The 16,172-nt window shown below is 35.5% G+C and overlaps 1 protein-coding gene and 1 long non-coding RNA gene across 7 annotated transcripts; one reads left to right on the forward strand and one right to left on the reverse strand.

Moving 5' to 3' along the window:
• Positions 1-1,960: 1,960 nt before the first annotated feature.
• Positions 1,961-15,590, reverse strand: LOC6493863 (calcium-transporting ATPase type 2C member 1). 6 transcript variants are annotated; one of them, XM_044714957.1, is made up of 5 exons: positions 9,649-9,794; positions 8,715-9,000; positions 6,447-8,160; positions 5,143-5,458; positions 1,961-5,066 (listed from the first exon to the last, which is right to left on the reverse strand). In XM_044714957.1, the coding sequence occupies exons 2-5, from the start codon at positions 8,736-8,738 to the stop codon at positions 4,367-4,369; spliced, it is 2,754 nt and encodes a 917-aa protein (XP_044570892.1). In that variant the 5' UTR covers positions 8,739-9,000; positions 9,649-9,794; the 3' UTR covers positions 1,961-4,366. The 6 variants fall into 6 exon arrangements, 5 of the variants coding, with proteins under 5 accessions (XP_044570892.1, XP_001958581.2, XP_014764579.2 ...); XR_006507131.1 differs by lacking the exons at positions 8,715-9,000; positions 9,649-9,794 and adding an exon at positions 15,036-15,590 and having other exon boundaries at positions 1,961-3,568; positions 4,105-5,066; XM_001958545.4 differs by lacking the exons at positions 8,715-9,000; positions 9,649-9,794 and adding an exon at positions 15,036-15,590.
• Positions 9,019-11,971, forward strand: LOC123257142. Its single transcript, XR_006507132.1, has 2 exons — positions 9,019-9,153; positions 9,235-11,971. It is a non-coding gene; the product is annotated as an uncharacterized LOC123257142 (long non-coding RNA).
• Positions 15,591-16,172: the final 582 nt, after the last annotated feature.

Raw genomic sequence — 16,172 nt, forward strand, 5'->3', positions numbered from 1 at the left:
AATTTTTTTTTAAATATTTTGCTTCATATGCATTTAATAATGTTGTTAAATTCTTTGGATAATTTTTATTGAAAGTCTTATGATTGGAATGACTATTACTTAAAACTGAATAATAGTGGCAACCTCAAATTTTTTATCATTGTTAAGATTAATATAAAAATGGATAATATTAAAAAATTTGAGAAAATGACTTGGAAAGAGGTTTTCAAAATTGAAACATTTTTCCATTAGGCCTCAAATTTTAATGGAAATTTTGCAACCAGTGTATTTGAGAGCTGTAACTAAAATGTGTAATATATTATGTATTAGAAACAATGATTTTTTAAGAGTCCGAGTAGGTCAGGAAACTTAGGATCCGCCGCCATTAAAAAAAGTAATGGAACTACAAGATCGGTATACAGCTGAGGTAAGTTTAACAAAGTGAAACTATATAAAATGTATTAATGTAATAATAAAATATTTATAATCATTATATTTTTTTTGCTGCTTGTTGGGGACTATTTATAGCCCGATGTGTTGAAACATGTGTTGAAAGTCCCAACCCTCTAACTTAAAAAACACCAAACTAATGACATTTCCGATCAATCAGTTATTTATATGGCAGCTATAGAATATAGTCGACCGATCCCGTTCCGACTTATATACCACCTGCAAGGAAAATATGAATGTGTGCAATGTATCAACTCGATAGCTCTAAAACTGGAAGACTATTTTGCGTAGTAACAGACAGACAAACGGACATGCTTAGATCGAGTCAGGAGGTGATCCTGATCAAGAATACATATACTTTATAGGATCGGAGATGTATTCAATGCGCTGCACACTTTCGACCAAAATTAAGGGTATAAAAAAGACTGTCGCGTAATTCGAAAAAGAACTAACGGCAGACGGGCACTTCGGACTTCGTTTAGCTTTTAATTTAATAGTTGTACTTAAAAATGCATTAAATTACAGGAAACTAGCCGAAACGATTCACTAAGCATATATATTAAAAAAGATTCAACATGTTTTACTTTTAAGAGAAAGCTACCAGAGTCCATCTACCTGCCTGATCGGTCTTTTACCGGTCCCTTGGCCTTCGAAGGCCGCGGGGTGCGCCCAGAAATACCCAAATATGGTGAAAATCCTTGCTTACGTTGAAATGTCATGGCTTCTGGTCCAAAGTTGCACAGTTCGACCGTCGAATACCGAAAAACTGTATTGATTTCCATGGAAACTGGCATTTCATTGATGGATTTCCCACAAAATAAACTTTTGATTTGCACTACATGAAGTAATTTTAATTTTATTCAGTAAATATCTTTTGGGGTTTTTGAAGATAAATATGATTTATTTTAATTTTTACCTACTATTTAATGATATTTCATAGTTTAAGTTTTATTTAAATTTGCAGACTTAATGTGGTTTTTAAAATTCAACATAATATTTAACGTAAATACATGTGCGCATCGTTAGTCGACTAGTGTTTAAACAAATTTTAGGTTTCAACTAAAAACAGCCAAGGGAAAATATTAACCAAACTAAGATGTCTGCAATTTTAAGTTTCTAGATATATTATTTAAGCTTATATTTAATAGCACAGATAGTAATAGTATTTTTTTTTAGAAAAAGCTTCTTTCAAATAAGGTATGTATGACACTGTTCGGTTTTTCGTCTGTTTGTACATTTTATTTTTCTCAATATTTCGTAGGTGAAGAAGTCCTGGCAAACTTAAATTAACATCCGTTATATCGTGCTACTGTTTATAGCCAACTTCATTAGACATTTATACACATACATATATATATATTTGGGAAATGTTGCTCATCCTTTGACAGTAAGAAACTGACAGTAAGAATACGACCTTATTTTGTAATATTAATTATATTTAATTTAGGCATTTTAATTCCAAGTTTAAATTTTATTCTTTGCTTTTTCAATTATTTTTGTGATATATGAGTTTATTTCATACCTGTTGAGAATAAATATTTATTTAGTTAATTTAATGAATTCGATATTTATGAATACCGAAAATATTCTTTTTCAATTACTCATTAACTACTACACTTAATTTTCTAATTATTGTTACCATTGGGATGAGATATAAGTAAATGTGCCTAGTTGTATTGTTTTAATTTGCAAGGACGTACCCAAACCATAGACAAGTACTTAGTGCGCGACTGTTCTGTTCGGTGGAAATATAAATTATTGTGGCCTATATGAACATGTTCTATGGTGGGTTGTAAGTGGGAACAATTCATAAAACAATGCAATAGTCATTTATTTTTCTAACTTTTTTGAAATTATTGTACGTAAAAGTGGAAAACATGCATTGTTAAAGAATCCTTGTTGTACCATATTTGTTTCAATTGTTAGGGTACGCCCCTATTTATTTTCTTTATACCTGTTTAAATCGGATTACATTGTTTTTTTTTTTTTTTTTTGTAGTTTTTGCGTTTTTTTTTTGCCATGATATATGGAGTGCGTATGTTTAGAGCTTAGCGTGATATCGTATGCGAAAAAAATGTTGCAATTTGTTTTTTTATTGGTCCATTAATATGGTCGTAGCCATAAAATCTTTTAAATGCGGAATACCCAAAAATAATTTAAAGTTTTCCAGTTGAGCTCGAATTGGTCGAAGGCGTTTTATGTTAATGGAAAGTGAGGTGACTTTGCGTTTTACGAACGGATATGCTATATATGTAATTATGTGTACGTGGCAGCGCCATTGATGGGTAAGTATTTCTGAGATTTTATGATATGAATTGAATGTCATGGTATTTCGGTAGTTTAATATACTACAGATTTCGAATTTACACATGTACTGTTTTTATAACACAGGCTAACAGTACTTCACTCCTTATAAATAAGGGAGATCCTTTGGGCTCCCCTGAACCGAACAACGTTCCGAATAAAATGTGTGGAAAAATTTGATCAGTTATAGAATTGGCAAAATTATTTGTGGAGTATAAATAGTTAGTCAGCCTGGGTCATTTCTAGCAATAATCATTTGAATAAATTGCTCTCTATATATAAATTTTATTTTACATATTGAGCTACATTTTTTTGATCTAATGACTAAATAATCGTTCGATGTCTTACATCTATTTATTTTCTTGCCTCTAATTTCAATCAAATTCGAAAAGTGAAGAATGTTTGATACATTTTATCCTGTTAAATCCATTAATATAAAAACAAATAATTTGAATATTAACTTTTTGATAGAATTTTCCCAACATTGCTGTTATTTGGTTTTGATTTAAAAATAAACCTATGGAATATTATTTTGGGTGTATAACAAATAAAGCATAAAATTGAATCATCATCTTTTATTTATCATTCTTTTATTTAGCAATGGCGTTCAGAAACGCTAGAGTTTTGATTTGCGAAAATTTATTTCTCCAAATACCGAATAAATTATTAAACAAAGTTACCAAATTACCATTTCCAAGCCTTGCCTATTTTTCAGCTTCTCACATGCATTAGATTTACAATTTTACTTTCTGGGATTCCACGACCTTAGCAGCAGTATTTGTTTTTACCGAAATGTATATAAATCGTGATACAAGTACAGTTGATTTATTTTCAGCTATAATTGCGGATATAAAAGGTTCAAAAATTTAAAAAATAAATTGGTGGTTAGCAATTTTTTATTGCGATTGATTTTATTGCCACAACAAAAATTTTATGTCACAAGTTGCGTTGGTTGATTGGCTGACTTGCGGCCAATTTTTGCATATATGCTTAAAATAATATCACAAACTGTTTTGCCGAAAATTGCAGCATTCTAAACACTTTTATTAACTTAACTTGCATAAAGTGCAACCAATAATAAAAAAAAACATTGAAAGTAAATGATTGACTTTTTGCCTAACGGATAATTTAATTAAATCCATTCGTGATATTGAGAAAGGAATATATTTAAAAATTGTGTGCTCTTTATAAACTTAAACTGGAAATAAATTAAAAAAAACCCTAGAGAATAAGCATAAGTCAGCTCACAAATTGTCTACTTACATACAATACACAGAATGCATTACAATTAAAAATTAACACATAACGTTTAGAATATTGTAAACAATAATACTATAATCTATCAAAAATTAAAGAGAGCAAAGAACAAACCTGTGGGCTTACGTCAAATTTGTAAAAATCCCATCTGGACCCAAAATAGTGAGGACCCAATATTGAAAATTTTTGTTCAAACTTTTGGCGCCAAATGTAAAAAATAAACACACTTCGCTGCTCTTCGTTTTCTACTTCATATCTACCATCTTTCGCAATGCTCCTCGCTTTGTTTTGGCATAGTTTTGTTTTAATTTTCGTGATTAAATATTTTCATTTACTCGGCTTTGGGGTGCAACTCATCTCTAGCGCTTGCGTTGTGTCATACGAAGTCCAGGTCGGAGCGGGTGCTGTACATCTTTCGCTCCATTGTGCGTTCGAACCATTTCTTCACCTCCGATACGATAAGCACGGACGATGTAAGCGAGACCAAGAAGAATATGTCGTATGGAGTTAGAGCTTCCGTTTGAAATACCATTTGCAGTGGCGGAAAATATACGACCAGCATTTGGCCAACGATAGAGAAGGCAACAGCCAATAGAAACATACGATTAGTAGTCAGACCTATGGTAAACACGCTCTTGGTCTGTGAGCGACATGACAGAGCGTTAAACATATCGAAAAACACAAAGCATGTAAAGGTCATGGTTGTATCCCGCTTTGTTTTTCCTAGCGTTCCATCAGCCATTTCGCGCTGAAACACCCATAAGGTTCCCAGTACTATGATACTTGCGCTAAGGAGAACATTGGCTACAACACCCTTCGTAATCATCGGTTGTTTCACATTGCGCGGCTTCTGCTTCAGTACGTCATGATCAACTGGTTCTACACCCAGCGACTGTGCAGGTGGCCCGTCCATAATTATATTAATCCATAGAATTTGCATAGCATTAAGTGGATTGGCAATGTCCATTAGTGTGGCGAGGGCGATGAGGGCCAAAGCAGCGATTGAAGTACTAAGTTGAAAGCGCACAAAATTACGAATATTGTAGAATATGCCCTTCCCCTCCTCAATGGCAGCACTGCAAACAAAGAATGATTATTACGGATTACCTTTTGATCACCACTGATGTGCTGATGACATGCACATGTACTCACATAATTGTGTGGAAATCGTCGTTAACCAAAATCATGTCTGCAGCTTCTTTACAAACATCTGTTCCATTCTTACCCATTGCAATACCAATATCCGCCTTTTTTAAAGCAACCCCATCGTTGACCCCGTCGCCTGTCATGCCGACTATATTGCCGGTACGCTGCAAAGACTTTACAATCTCCAACTTGTGGCGAGGGGAGACACGGTAGAAAACGCTCACGTTGTTGGCCACCTTGTCCAGTTGGTGCTCGTTCATTTGGTCTATTTCTTGGCCAGATAAAGTCTGATGATGTATAGTATCGATGCCGATGAGATTCGCTACAAATAAATTATAATTATATTATATTTTATATATTATTAAATTTTATATCAATGCGAGTATCTCACAGACTTTTAAAATATAGCTATATTTAAATAAAATATATCAAATAATACTCTTGAAAATCACATTTAAATGTACGTCCACGTAGAAAATGAAATCCGTAGAAAGTCCAATCTAGCCAAGTCCAAGTTATAGCTTTTAGTCGGCTATTCTGGCCGCGTTAATATTTCCAAGTTACTCTAAGTCAGCCGGACGCTTACATTTTTTTTCTTAATACTATGTAAGGGGTAACTCATAGTTTAATACACAACATATATAAAATATTTTAATTCTAAATTTACAGATGGAGACAGAACTCAGAGATGTATAAAAGAACGACATTGAAATTGGAAAGATTCTTTTTTTTGTCTTTTGTTTTCATTCTTTCAATTCAATTCAATTCCTTCATTCATGCATTCATTGGGTTTAGGATGCGAAGGTTTACTTTATTGCTTCTTAAAAATCATCCCGAGAGCATGTAAGTAGATGTAGCAGGTAAGTGCTCCCCACACTTCGATGTTTTTTATTTAACAATTTAATTTACATTTCCTCTTTTACCTCAAAATTGGTCTTTAAGTCTGACCTTTAAGTCATTTATTTAGAACGTTCGCTTTTTTTTTACGTACCTTTCGTTCTCTTCGTTTTATAAAGTTTTATTCTAATATTCTATATTATTATACTAAGTAAAACTGAATTTGTACGTGAGCATTAACTTTGAGTATAATACTTTAAGATTACACGATTTATATCATATTAGGTTGATTAGATAAATCCGATCAAAGACTTTAGATGTGTGGCAACATCTAGGTGAGTCTTTCCGTTTCGCTTTTGTATTTTCGAAAATAGTTCGCCGTTACTAGTTTGCTCGACAACGAGTATATATTTAAATCAAAAATATAAAACTGAGAAAAATGTTAATTCAACTTGTTACAGTTAATATCTTACCGATAGCCAAGGCTGTTTCCTGTGCATCTCCAGTGACCATTTTGACACGTACACCGCTTTGCATCAGCATCTCAATGGACTCTCTCACAAGCGGCCTAGGTGGATCAGTAATGCCTACGAGTCCACAGTATATTAGGTCCTGCATAGACCGGCCTTTGGCAAGTGCAAGTACACGAAGTCCTTTGCGACCTATCTCGTAAGCTTCGGCCAAAAATTCAGCCTCGTTCTGTTTGGTTAAAGGCACAGTCTGAGTGCCGAACTGGTACTTAGTGCACTGGGGTAACAAAGTCTCAAGCGCTCCCTTAGCAAAGAATATCTCCTCCTTGTTGTTGTTATATTTTTGGATACACTTAACGGCCATCATTTTCTGTTCCGAGCTAAAGGGGTACTCTTGGATGCGCACATAGTTTTCAGCCGTGGCATACATACCATTTTTCATAGCCACGGCTACCAAAGCGCCTTCTGTAGGTTGGCCAAGTAACGTACCGTTTTGAATATATGCGTTATTACAGACTGCCCCTATCTCTAGAAGATTCGTAATGTTGGTTTTTGCCATCTCCACATTGTTGCAATGCCGGATGTGGATCTCTCCCTGGTCGTTATAACCGGCACCGGTTACATCAGCCATGTAACCGTCTGAAGTTATGATAATGGTTGCCGTCATCTCGTTCTTAGTGAGGGTGCCAGTTTTATCCGAGCAAATCACGTTTACACAACCCAAAGTTTCAACGGTGGGTAGCTTTTTAACGATCGCATTCTGTTTAGCCATCCTCATTACGCCCAGCGCAAGCGTTACCGTGACAACAATTGGTAGACCCTCAGGTATAGCAGCCACCGCGAGAGAGACACTAATGTTAAACATCTCTGAGAGCGGCTTGCCCTGCAACCAGCCTAGCAACATGATGACGCCGATGATTAGGAAGGAATAAAAACTTAGTTGAGCGCCAAGAATATCCATCGACTTCTGCAGTGGTGTCTTCGGGGCCTCTTCGGCCTGCATCATCTTAAACACCTCACCAAACTCGCTGCGCTCTCCAGTGCTAACTACAATGCCTTTCCCATTGCCGCATCGCACTAAAGTACCCATGAACGCTATATTCTTCATGTTGCTGTGGTCCTTTACGTTCGAGTTGTTCAAAAGGACATCAGTAATTTTTCGTGCGGGCTCAGTCTCTCCAGTAAAGCTGCTTTCATCGATAGAGAGGTCTACAGCTTCAAAAAGTCGAACATCAGCAGGCACGCGGTCGCCTACGTTAAGGTATACCACATCGCCGGGAACCAATTCGCGAGCCAGAAATGTGTCCAACCTGCCCTCGCGAAGACAATGACACTCAGGAGGAACTAGTTTCTTTAGCTCCTCTAGACTTTTCTCGGAGCGGTATTCCTGAATGAAAGCCACCGTAACCACTATCAGAATAGCAATGGTTATGCTAACAGCATCGTCGAACTGCTTCATGATTACGGACACCAAAGCCGATCCTAAAAGTAGTAGGATAAGTGGATTCTTGAACTGCTCAATGTACTTCTTCCAGGTAGGGTCCTCCTCAAGAAGCAAGAGCTCGTTATGACCGATGATCTTGGCCCGGTACTTTGCCTCCGTCCATTTGAGACCGGTCCGCACGTCGACCTGCAGTCGCCCAGCCACTTCCGAGGCGCTATGCGTGGATGATTCCGACGTGGAAAGAAGCATTTCAGGTGTAAGTGTGAGACCCGTCTAAAAAAATTAAAGAAAAAGAAAACCGTTAGATTTTTTTAATCAATTACGAATTATATAAATTTTTAATCCAGTACCAATCAAAAAACGATTAAAAAAAATGTTTTAGAAAGAATATACACAATTTATTTAAATAAAAACAGAATCAGAAAAAGACTATTATTTGTTATTGTAGCATTTAATTCTTAGAACGTATAATATATAATATATAATAGAATTATAATAAGTTGTATAATTAAAGCCCAATGGCAAGTACAGTAAACCGGATTAAAATCAAATAATTTTAAGTGAACTAGGTGTTAGCTTAATATTTACTATTGTTCAGGTATAGTAAATTATTATCGTTAGTATATAGAACCTATCGGATAGCTCTGGAAGAAATAGGGACTATTAGATGAGAAACCCCCCCCTTGGAGGCCGACACAAACAATCACATAGAACTAACTAAAATTCAAACCAACACCGCGAATCAAATCTGATGTATATATGTATGTATAAACTCAAATTAGTGCTCGTCTGCCTAAGTGTGCTTTTATGATAGGTGTACCACTTACGTCAGAGGCATTGATGACTATCATCTTGATAGAATTGAATCCGCTACAATGGGGCAATTCTTATCAGCACGGAGTGGATGCCAGCCCACCCATTCACTGCAACTGCAGCCCCACTGAACAGCAATCAGTTCCGGCCGATTCTGGAGCGTTTATGGTAGTGGCTTGTTTTATCTTCTCGGTCACGCACGAGACTCCAACATGAATAACAACGTTTACGGCTTGAAGTTGTATACCAACGCACATACTACGTGCACCGCTTTAGAACCAAGATTTCAAGTCACCTCATCTAATGGGGAAGTGTAAATGTACACATATCGACAAATCGGTATTTGTGAAAATAAATCAAGAAATGCAACTTCAGACAACGGAATCCGAAGAATTGGTATTGCTCATTACAAAAACGATAACGTGGCTCCGTCGTTTGGGCTCTGCCGCACAGGTATTTCTTGGGGGATGCTGGTGTTCTTTTTCTTTCAAAGTTATTGACTGATTAATTGGCACAACTATCACTTATAAACAGACTTGGGATGTGTCTTAGGACGAAGGACCGCACGAAACCTTATTCCTGAACGGATATTTTTGAAGCGGCGATAGGTACATAGATGGCCCCGGTGTTGCTTCAGAAGCTCGGAACACGACTAATGGAATGGGTTGCGCTCAGGTAGGTACATGGTTAGGAAAATGAATTAATTGACTGGCGGAGTGACAGCACGCCATGTATCTACATACATATGTGAGCGAGGCTGTGAGTGGAGCGATAAAAAACTAATGAGATGTGGACAGACAAAACATCAGCGGCAGAAGCACTGCAATGAACGAAAGGTGACAATCACAGTTCAGTAAAACAAAACAATAACGAAGCTGAGAGGAAACAATGAAGCACAAACACGTCGCGAAAGAGCGGCAAAAAGACCAGCATTTTTGTGGAACTCACGCGACAATCGGCAGCGTCGGGAGAAACTTCACTCTGTCACATGGAGCCGGGATTTCCTGGCTTGATTCTCTAGAACGCGTTTGGTTGGACTTTTTTTCTACTATTTCTCCCAATTCTTTTAAGCATGACGAAAGGGGATCATGAACAAAATATGCCAACTTAGCTAATTTCCCGCTAAAATTTAGCCATTTTAAGTGTTCACTTAAAGATTTGTTACAAGGTCATTTGACCAAAATAATTGTGATTACTTTAGAAAAAATATTGACAATTTTTCCAATTTTTTTTTTTTTAATGTCCAATTACAGTTTTACATAACTTTACGAAACAAAAGTAAAATAAAGTTCTTTTTATCGTTGTCATCATTGATTTAAGAATTACCTAAGAAATTACAAGACCAGTTTAAGCAAAATGCATTAGGCTGACTTTGATGCCCGAAATCCGCAACCATAAAAATGTATGTTTTAAGAGCATCCATCTAACAAGACATCTAACAAAAATCCTTAATTTTAACATAGTTATTCGATTGGTTTATATAGTATTGTATGTCACCTTTGATATAACACTATCTACTTGGATAAGATTTAATTAAAAAATATCAACAGTATTTTCATTTATGAATTAAGAAATCTAGCTGTTTTTTTGCTAGTTTAGTTAGTCTATTCAGCTATAATTGACGATCAATAGTTGGCAACACTGACAGCGACGAAACACGATCATGAATGTTTACAGACATCGAGTAAACTTTTTACGTCGAGGGAAGCGCTAACAGCCCTGAAGGTGCTGTTGACGCGAATCTCTCGTAATTCAAAAGAGTAATGGGGAGATGTTGGGAAAACTACATTGATTGCAGTAATTCCATTTGGAAGTGGGTGGGACGTCAAGATCAATGCGGATACTATCGCCACTAAGTATCGTATCGCTTGCAGTTGTTTTAAACAGCTAATTACTTTATTTAAAGGCATCTCCTATCTCACTTAATCGATGTGGTGAGCCTTAATTATGGCTTCGAAAATTTTTTAACATTCAATTCATTGTTTGCCATTACCTTTTAATTAGTATATGCAAATCTCTCGAATTACACCTGACGCGTGAGAGATTTTCTAATAGTTTGGCTATTGCTCGATTAGTATGTATCAGAAATTGCAGTAAACAATCACTACAAATTTGTATATCTACCTGGTACAGACCAAACCGCATAAAGGGGTTACATGCGGTTCCAAAAACTATAATTTTTTTTGAATTTAAACTTTTCCTTCTGACTAAAAACTTTAAACGCTTTAAAATTAAAAATAAAACTCAAATATTTTAAACAGTCCTTCATAATACATCAAACAGGTAAATGAACATAAGATTGTTTCAATATTTTAAATATTCCTATTTTAAATATAAAAATGCGCCAACATTTTCGTCAATTATTTTTTTAATACCCTTTGCAAAAAATCCAATTTTCATTATTTTGGCTTTTCCTTTGATCATTCGCGGGTTTAATTTCGCCGAAAATGACAATGGCTGAGCTTTCCAACTTTTTAGTTAAAAGTATCACAATAAAAAAATTATTGAAAATAGGCTGTTTTTTGGCTCGTAAAACCCATGTAACCCCTTAAGCTCCTATTACACAATCTACATATGTATACTTATGCCTACATATACTATAGAGTTAAAGGCTGTGTTATTTACCCACAGGTAAAATAATGGATGAGATTTTGTTTTTCAATAGTACCTAAATTTTTGTGTTTTGCATAACTTTAGCCTTATTACGTGAACCGGATTGAATCACGCGGATATGACTGACGTTGAAATAATTGAAAGAGGATTGTTATAGTAGTTTTTGTAGAATTGTCGCAAAATCGATTTTAATGAATCCGATTGGTAACAAAGCAGTCATTGCGAATATAATCACGCTTATTCACCATTTGTCAATCAAGATGGCTTTTCATAGCCCCTCACCTGGTGAAGAAACTCCTGGTCCTTCTTCGCCTTGTCGTAATTGTTAACGGTAACATTTGACGCGACATTTGTCATTGAATCATTATTAATCTCATTGTTTCTTTCTTTTCTCCGAGTTTCCACTGTACTACTGCATAGCCCGTTAGATGTCGTCGCATTCCCTTCCTGGGTTCCTTGAGGCTGCGGAAATATGGAATCAATGCCCAAGGGTGGAACATTTGACGGTGGGTGCCGCTTCCTTAAAAAACGCGTTTGTGACATTTGAGCAAATTTTGACTGAAGCTAAACTCAACGAAAAGGTGGAAAAAATTTAAAATCCCAAAACTCCCCCCTCTTACTTTTTAAAAATACGGTTGCGAAACCTAAAAACCTCGTATTTCAAAACTTCTTATTGAAAACTGAGGTCACTAGAAAAATATATCTGTTATCAAAGGATTCCGTCGGAGGCTGGCTATTCGAGAAGAGCCTTGTTTTTCATATAATATGCGCTTAGAATACCATTTTTTGCAAAATACGTTTTTACAGAGCGGTTCAATCGCTATATTGGGGCAAGTTAAGAATAGTTTGCATAAATAGAATAATGATAGCTTGAAATTGATTGATATATAATATATGAAAATGAATAGATAAAAAATAAATTGAAAGATAGACGTGATCAAGGATAGACACAAAAATGTAGAACATGATAAGATTAGAGCATAGGAAGATTTATTATCCTACCATTGGTACATTGCTAGTTAAATGCGATTTGTTTTCCCTCTTTTATCCCGCCCCAAAAAATTAAGTCTCATGTGGCGCCTGATCAGAAATGTTTTTTGGAAACGTTTCAATGCCAAACTTTATAACCATAAAACAAAGTCAGTAAAATTTTATTTTTTGATGACTTATTGAGTTGTTTATTCAAAAATAGACAAAAGTATGCAACAACAAGGGACTGTTTAAAAAATAGATACTTCAAAGGAATTTTTGGAGTATAATAAAAATTTATATAAAAAAAAATGTATAATAAAAATGTACATTTAATACTTACATACGTACATATGTACATATGCATGGGCATTTAAATTTCTATACAATGTTATTTTTAATATTAGTGGGGTCATGCCATGTTAAAGCCGGTTTATAGTTAAAATATAGTTAAAAATTTGGATCATACATTAAGTATATATGTATTCATGTGTATTTATAACATGAAGTCGAAAAATTTACCGAATTCGTTTCGAAGTGATTGTGCTGTTTCATTTTTTCTAATGCGTTTAATGGAAAAAATCTAAAGTTTTTTATGTGACGTTTACTGTACGAATACTTCCGCCGACTACGTCCGAAAAAATTAAATTAACTGAACATCTTTTACTTAACCACTTTTTATCATTCCATTGTATAGCAAAAAGTTCGAAATACGATTCTTTTTCAAATTGATCCCTATGTGCAATTGGTCGGTGCGAATCTCAATTTCATGGAGAAGGAAACTTGTCAATAATCTATTCAATATTTTGACATGTGTGGTTGAGTGACACCTGCCACAACCATGAGTGTACACAATGTGTAAACTGCTTTATGACACGGTGACACTATAGGAAATTTGGGATCGGTCTTAAGGGCCAAAATTATTAGCTAAAAAATCAAGCAATATATTAAAATGCTATTTTTTTTTATAATGTATCGTGAATAGTATATATGAATCCAAAGCCACATATTCAAAAAAAAAACTAGAAAAAACAAATTTTTTTTTAATTTAGACTACATCTCATTTACGGACTTTGCTAAACTCACGTTATAACGCTTTTTATCCCTTTATAATTTTTGTCAAAAGTGTACGACGAGGAAAATGCATCTCCGACCCTATAAAATTTATATGTACATATATTTTTGAGAAGGATAAATTCCTGCGTCGATGTATGCCTGTCCGTCTGTCTCTGACTGTCAATGCTATCGACTTCAAAGTTTTTACACAGTATATAAGTCGAAACGGCAGGTCGACTTTATCCTTTACTAACGTATCGATCCAAAAAGTCATGACATGAGGGTTTTTAAAAGTTGGGACTTGATGAGATATACATTTGGAAGTTTTCTTTAGACAATTAATAAAGATCGTCCGACTATATCCTATAGCTGCCATAATGCTAAACGATCAGAAAAATTGAATAACTAGATTCTCCATGGATTCTATTATTGTTTATAGTTATCATAAGGATTTGCTTTTGATGGTTTTGAAAATTCCCATAAGGATCGACCGATAGATATTTGCGATACGAAAAATACGTTTGCTAAGCTACAATTTCAATAAAATTAAGGGGACAACACATGTAATACAAGTACTCATTTGAACCTATTCTCACATATTTCGAAATAGAAAGTTTACACCATAAGGCTGAATTCCTTTTTATACCCTTGCAGAGGGTATTATAATTTTGGTCAAAAGTGTGCAATGCAGTGAAGGAGATATCTCCGACCCTATAAAGTATATATATTCTTGATCAGGATCACCTCCTGAGTCGATATGAGCATGTCCGTCTGTCCGTCTGTCTGTTTCTACGCAAACTAGTACGCAAACTTAAAGCTATCGAGTTGAAACTTTGCACACATCCTTCTTTCCTTTGCAGGCAGTATATAAGTCGGAACGACCGACGTCAACTATATCCTATAGCTGTCATATAACTGATTGATCGGAAATGCCATAACTTCGTTGTTTTTCAAGTTAGAAGGATGGGAGCTTCAGTGGATTCCTCTTTGGACAAAATAATTCGATATGCCAAATTTCATAATTTCATATACGCAAAAATGTGACTCGGTAAATCATATACTTTCACTAAGGACCATCTTTTTAAAAATTGAAATGAAACTTAATTTTGCAAAGTTTATAAATGAATGTTAATCATTTATTAAATTTATTGATAATTCATTATCGGGGTGGATAATACACACGTTGAGGAACTAACGAGCAGGGAAAATTCAAAGTATTCGGCATCATCGATACGCAGATATATTTAGGTACATATAAATATAATCGCGAAAAATTGACTGTCAATCAAATAAGACATCCCTAAATATTCATAACACATATGTACATATATACATTATAAAAGGAATTATAAGAATATTATGTTTCTTTTGTTGGTATCCTACATTTTCCAAGCCACTATAATATGTACATATGTATGTACATTTTTTTATATAGTTTGAATATTTTTTTAATACATATATTCAAATCATACACCATCAACCGTTGACCGTTGGGCCTTCCCAAAGTTCAGAAGGCCAGGAAGAAACCATACATTTATGTATGTAGTTAACTTTCCGTGTTGCAACAAATGGCAGAAAACTTCTTTGTCGCATATCGATTTTTTTCGTTTCCTTTGTTGTTGTATTTTGTTGCAGATGCTTGGTACCTAACATATAGCACTGGAAGTGGATTCGGGTTTGGATCGTTCTAGACTCACCTTAATCACACTGTCACTGCTAAGACCGCAAATTTTTCTCTTTGCAAGGAGCTGCTGGTCTGAGTGCTGCTTCCGCTTGTTCTGCTGACCCGATGCCACGGAGGTTTCCGTTACCAAAGGAGCAACACCTAAACTACCCTCGCAGCCGACGCCCCCACCTGATACGCCGCCGGAGGCGAAAAGTATCTCGTTGTCCTTGTTGTCCTCGTCGTCCAATTCCAAAGACGTGCATACATTTAGGTTGAGAGCAGCGACATCCGTATTCGCATCTATGTTAACGTCGATATCGGCAGCCGTGTCCGGCAGTAGGTCCAAATCGTTGTGGAAACTCAGGTCGATGTCTTGAGGCAACTTTGCGTACTTATTGTGGTTTTTCATTGTGGCCTCTGACATGAGTCATTTGGCCGGGGCTGCAAAGTAAAAACAAGGCGAGCGACCGCGAACCAAAACAAAAATAACAACGCGGACACAATCGATTTTTCGGTCTTGGTTTACCGCGTCAACAGTGGATGGTGGGTGTAGTAAAACATCGTTAGACTTTGGAAGTGCGCCGGCCAGTGTTACCAGTTACCGTTATTCTGCTAGAATGTCCTAAAGCCTGAACCCCAGAAACCAGGACATTGGGACGGTTTCAAATTTGTGTGACCAAAGGCAGAGAATTTAATCCGTTTAAGTGGCAGCTCTTGGTTCACAGATTCAGTCAGTGAAAGGAAGACTGGGCCCGGATGAATACCAGATGAATGCAAAAATAAGTTTAAATTATTTAAATAAATATATATGCGACATTCTCTTGTGCTCAAGTGCGATATTCGTACTCATTACAGCTAAAAACAAGAAATGAAAGCTAACTTCAAGTGGAGCCGAAGTTTATATAACCCTTCAATTAGGTAGCAGCTAATGTAATTATATATATATCGGATTCTTCCGATATCTTTATGAGAATTTCACCAATTTTCTGTCAATTTAAAGAAATTTTCTGATAAAAATTTTAGAAACAGCCCCAAGTTTGTTATAAAATATTCCACTATGCTGTATGGTTAGTGATTGCACACCCAAAAAATATAATACCCTCTGTAAGGGTATAAAAACATGTGCTGAGACTGTAATTAATTTTAACATTGAATCTTATAGCGTTTG

Source organism: Drosophila ananassae, chromosome 2R, assembly GCF_017639315.1.
Source record: "Drosophila ananassae strain 14024-0371.13 chromosome 2R, ASM1763931v2, whole genome shotgun sequence".
Classification (NCBI taxonomy): Eukaryota; Metazoa; Arthropoda; class Insecta; order Diptera; family Drosophilidae; genus Drosophila; species Drosophila ananassae.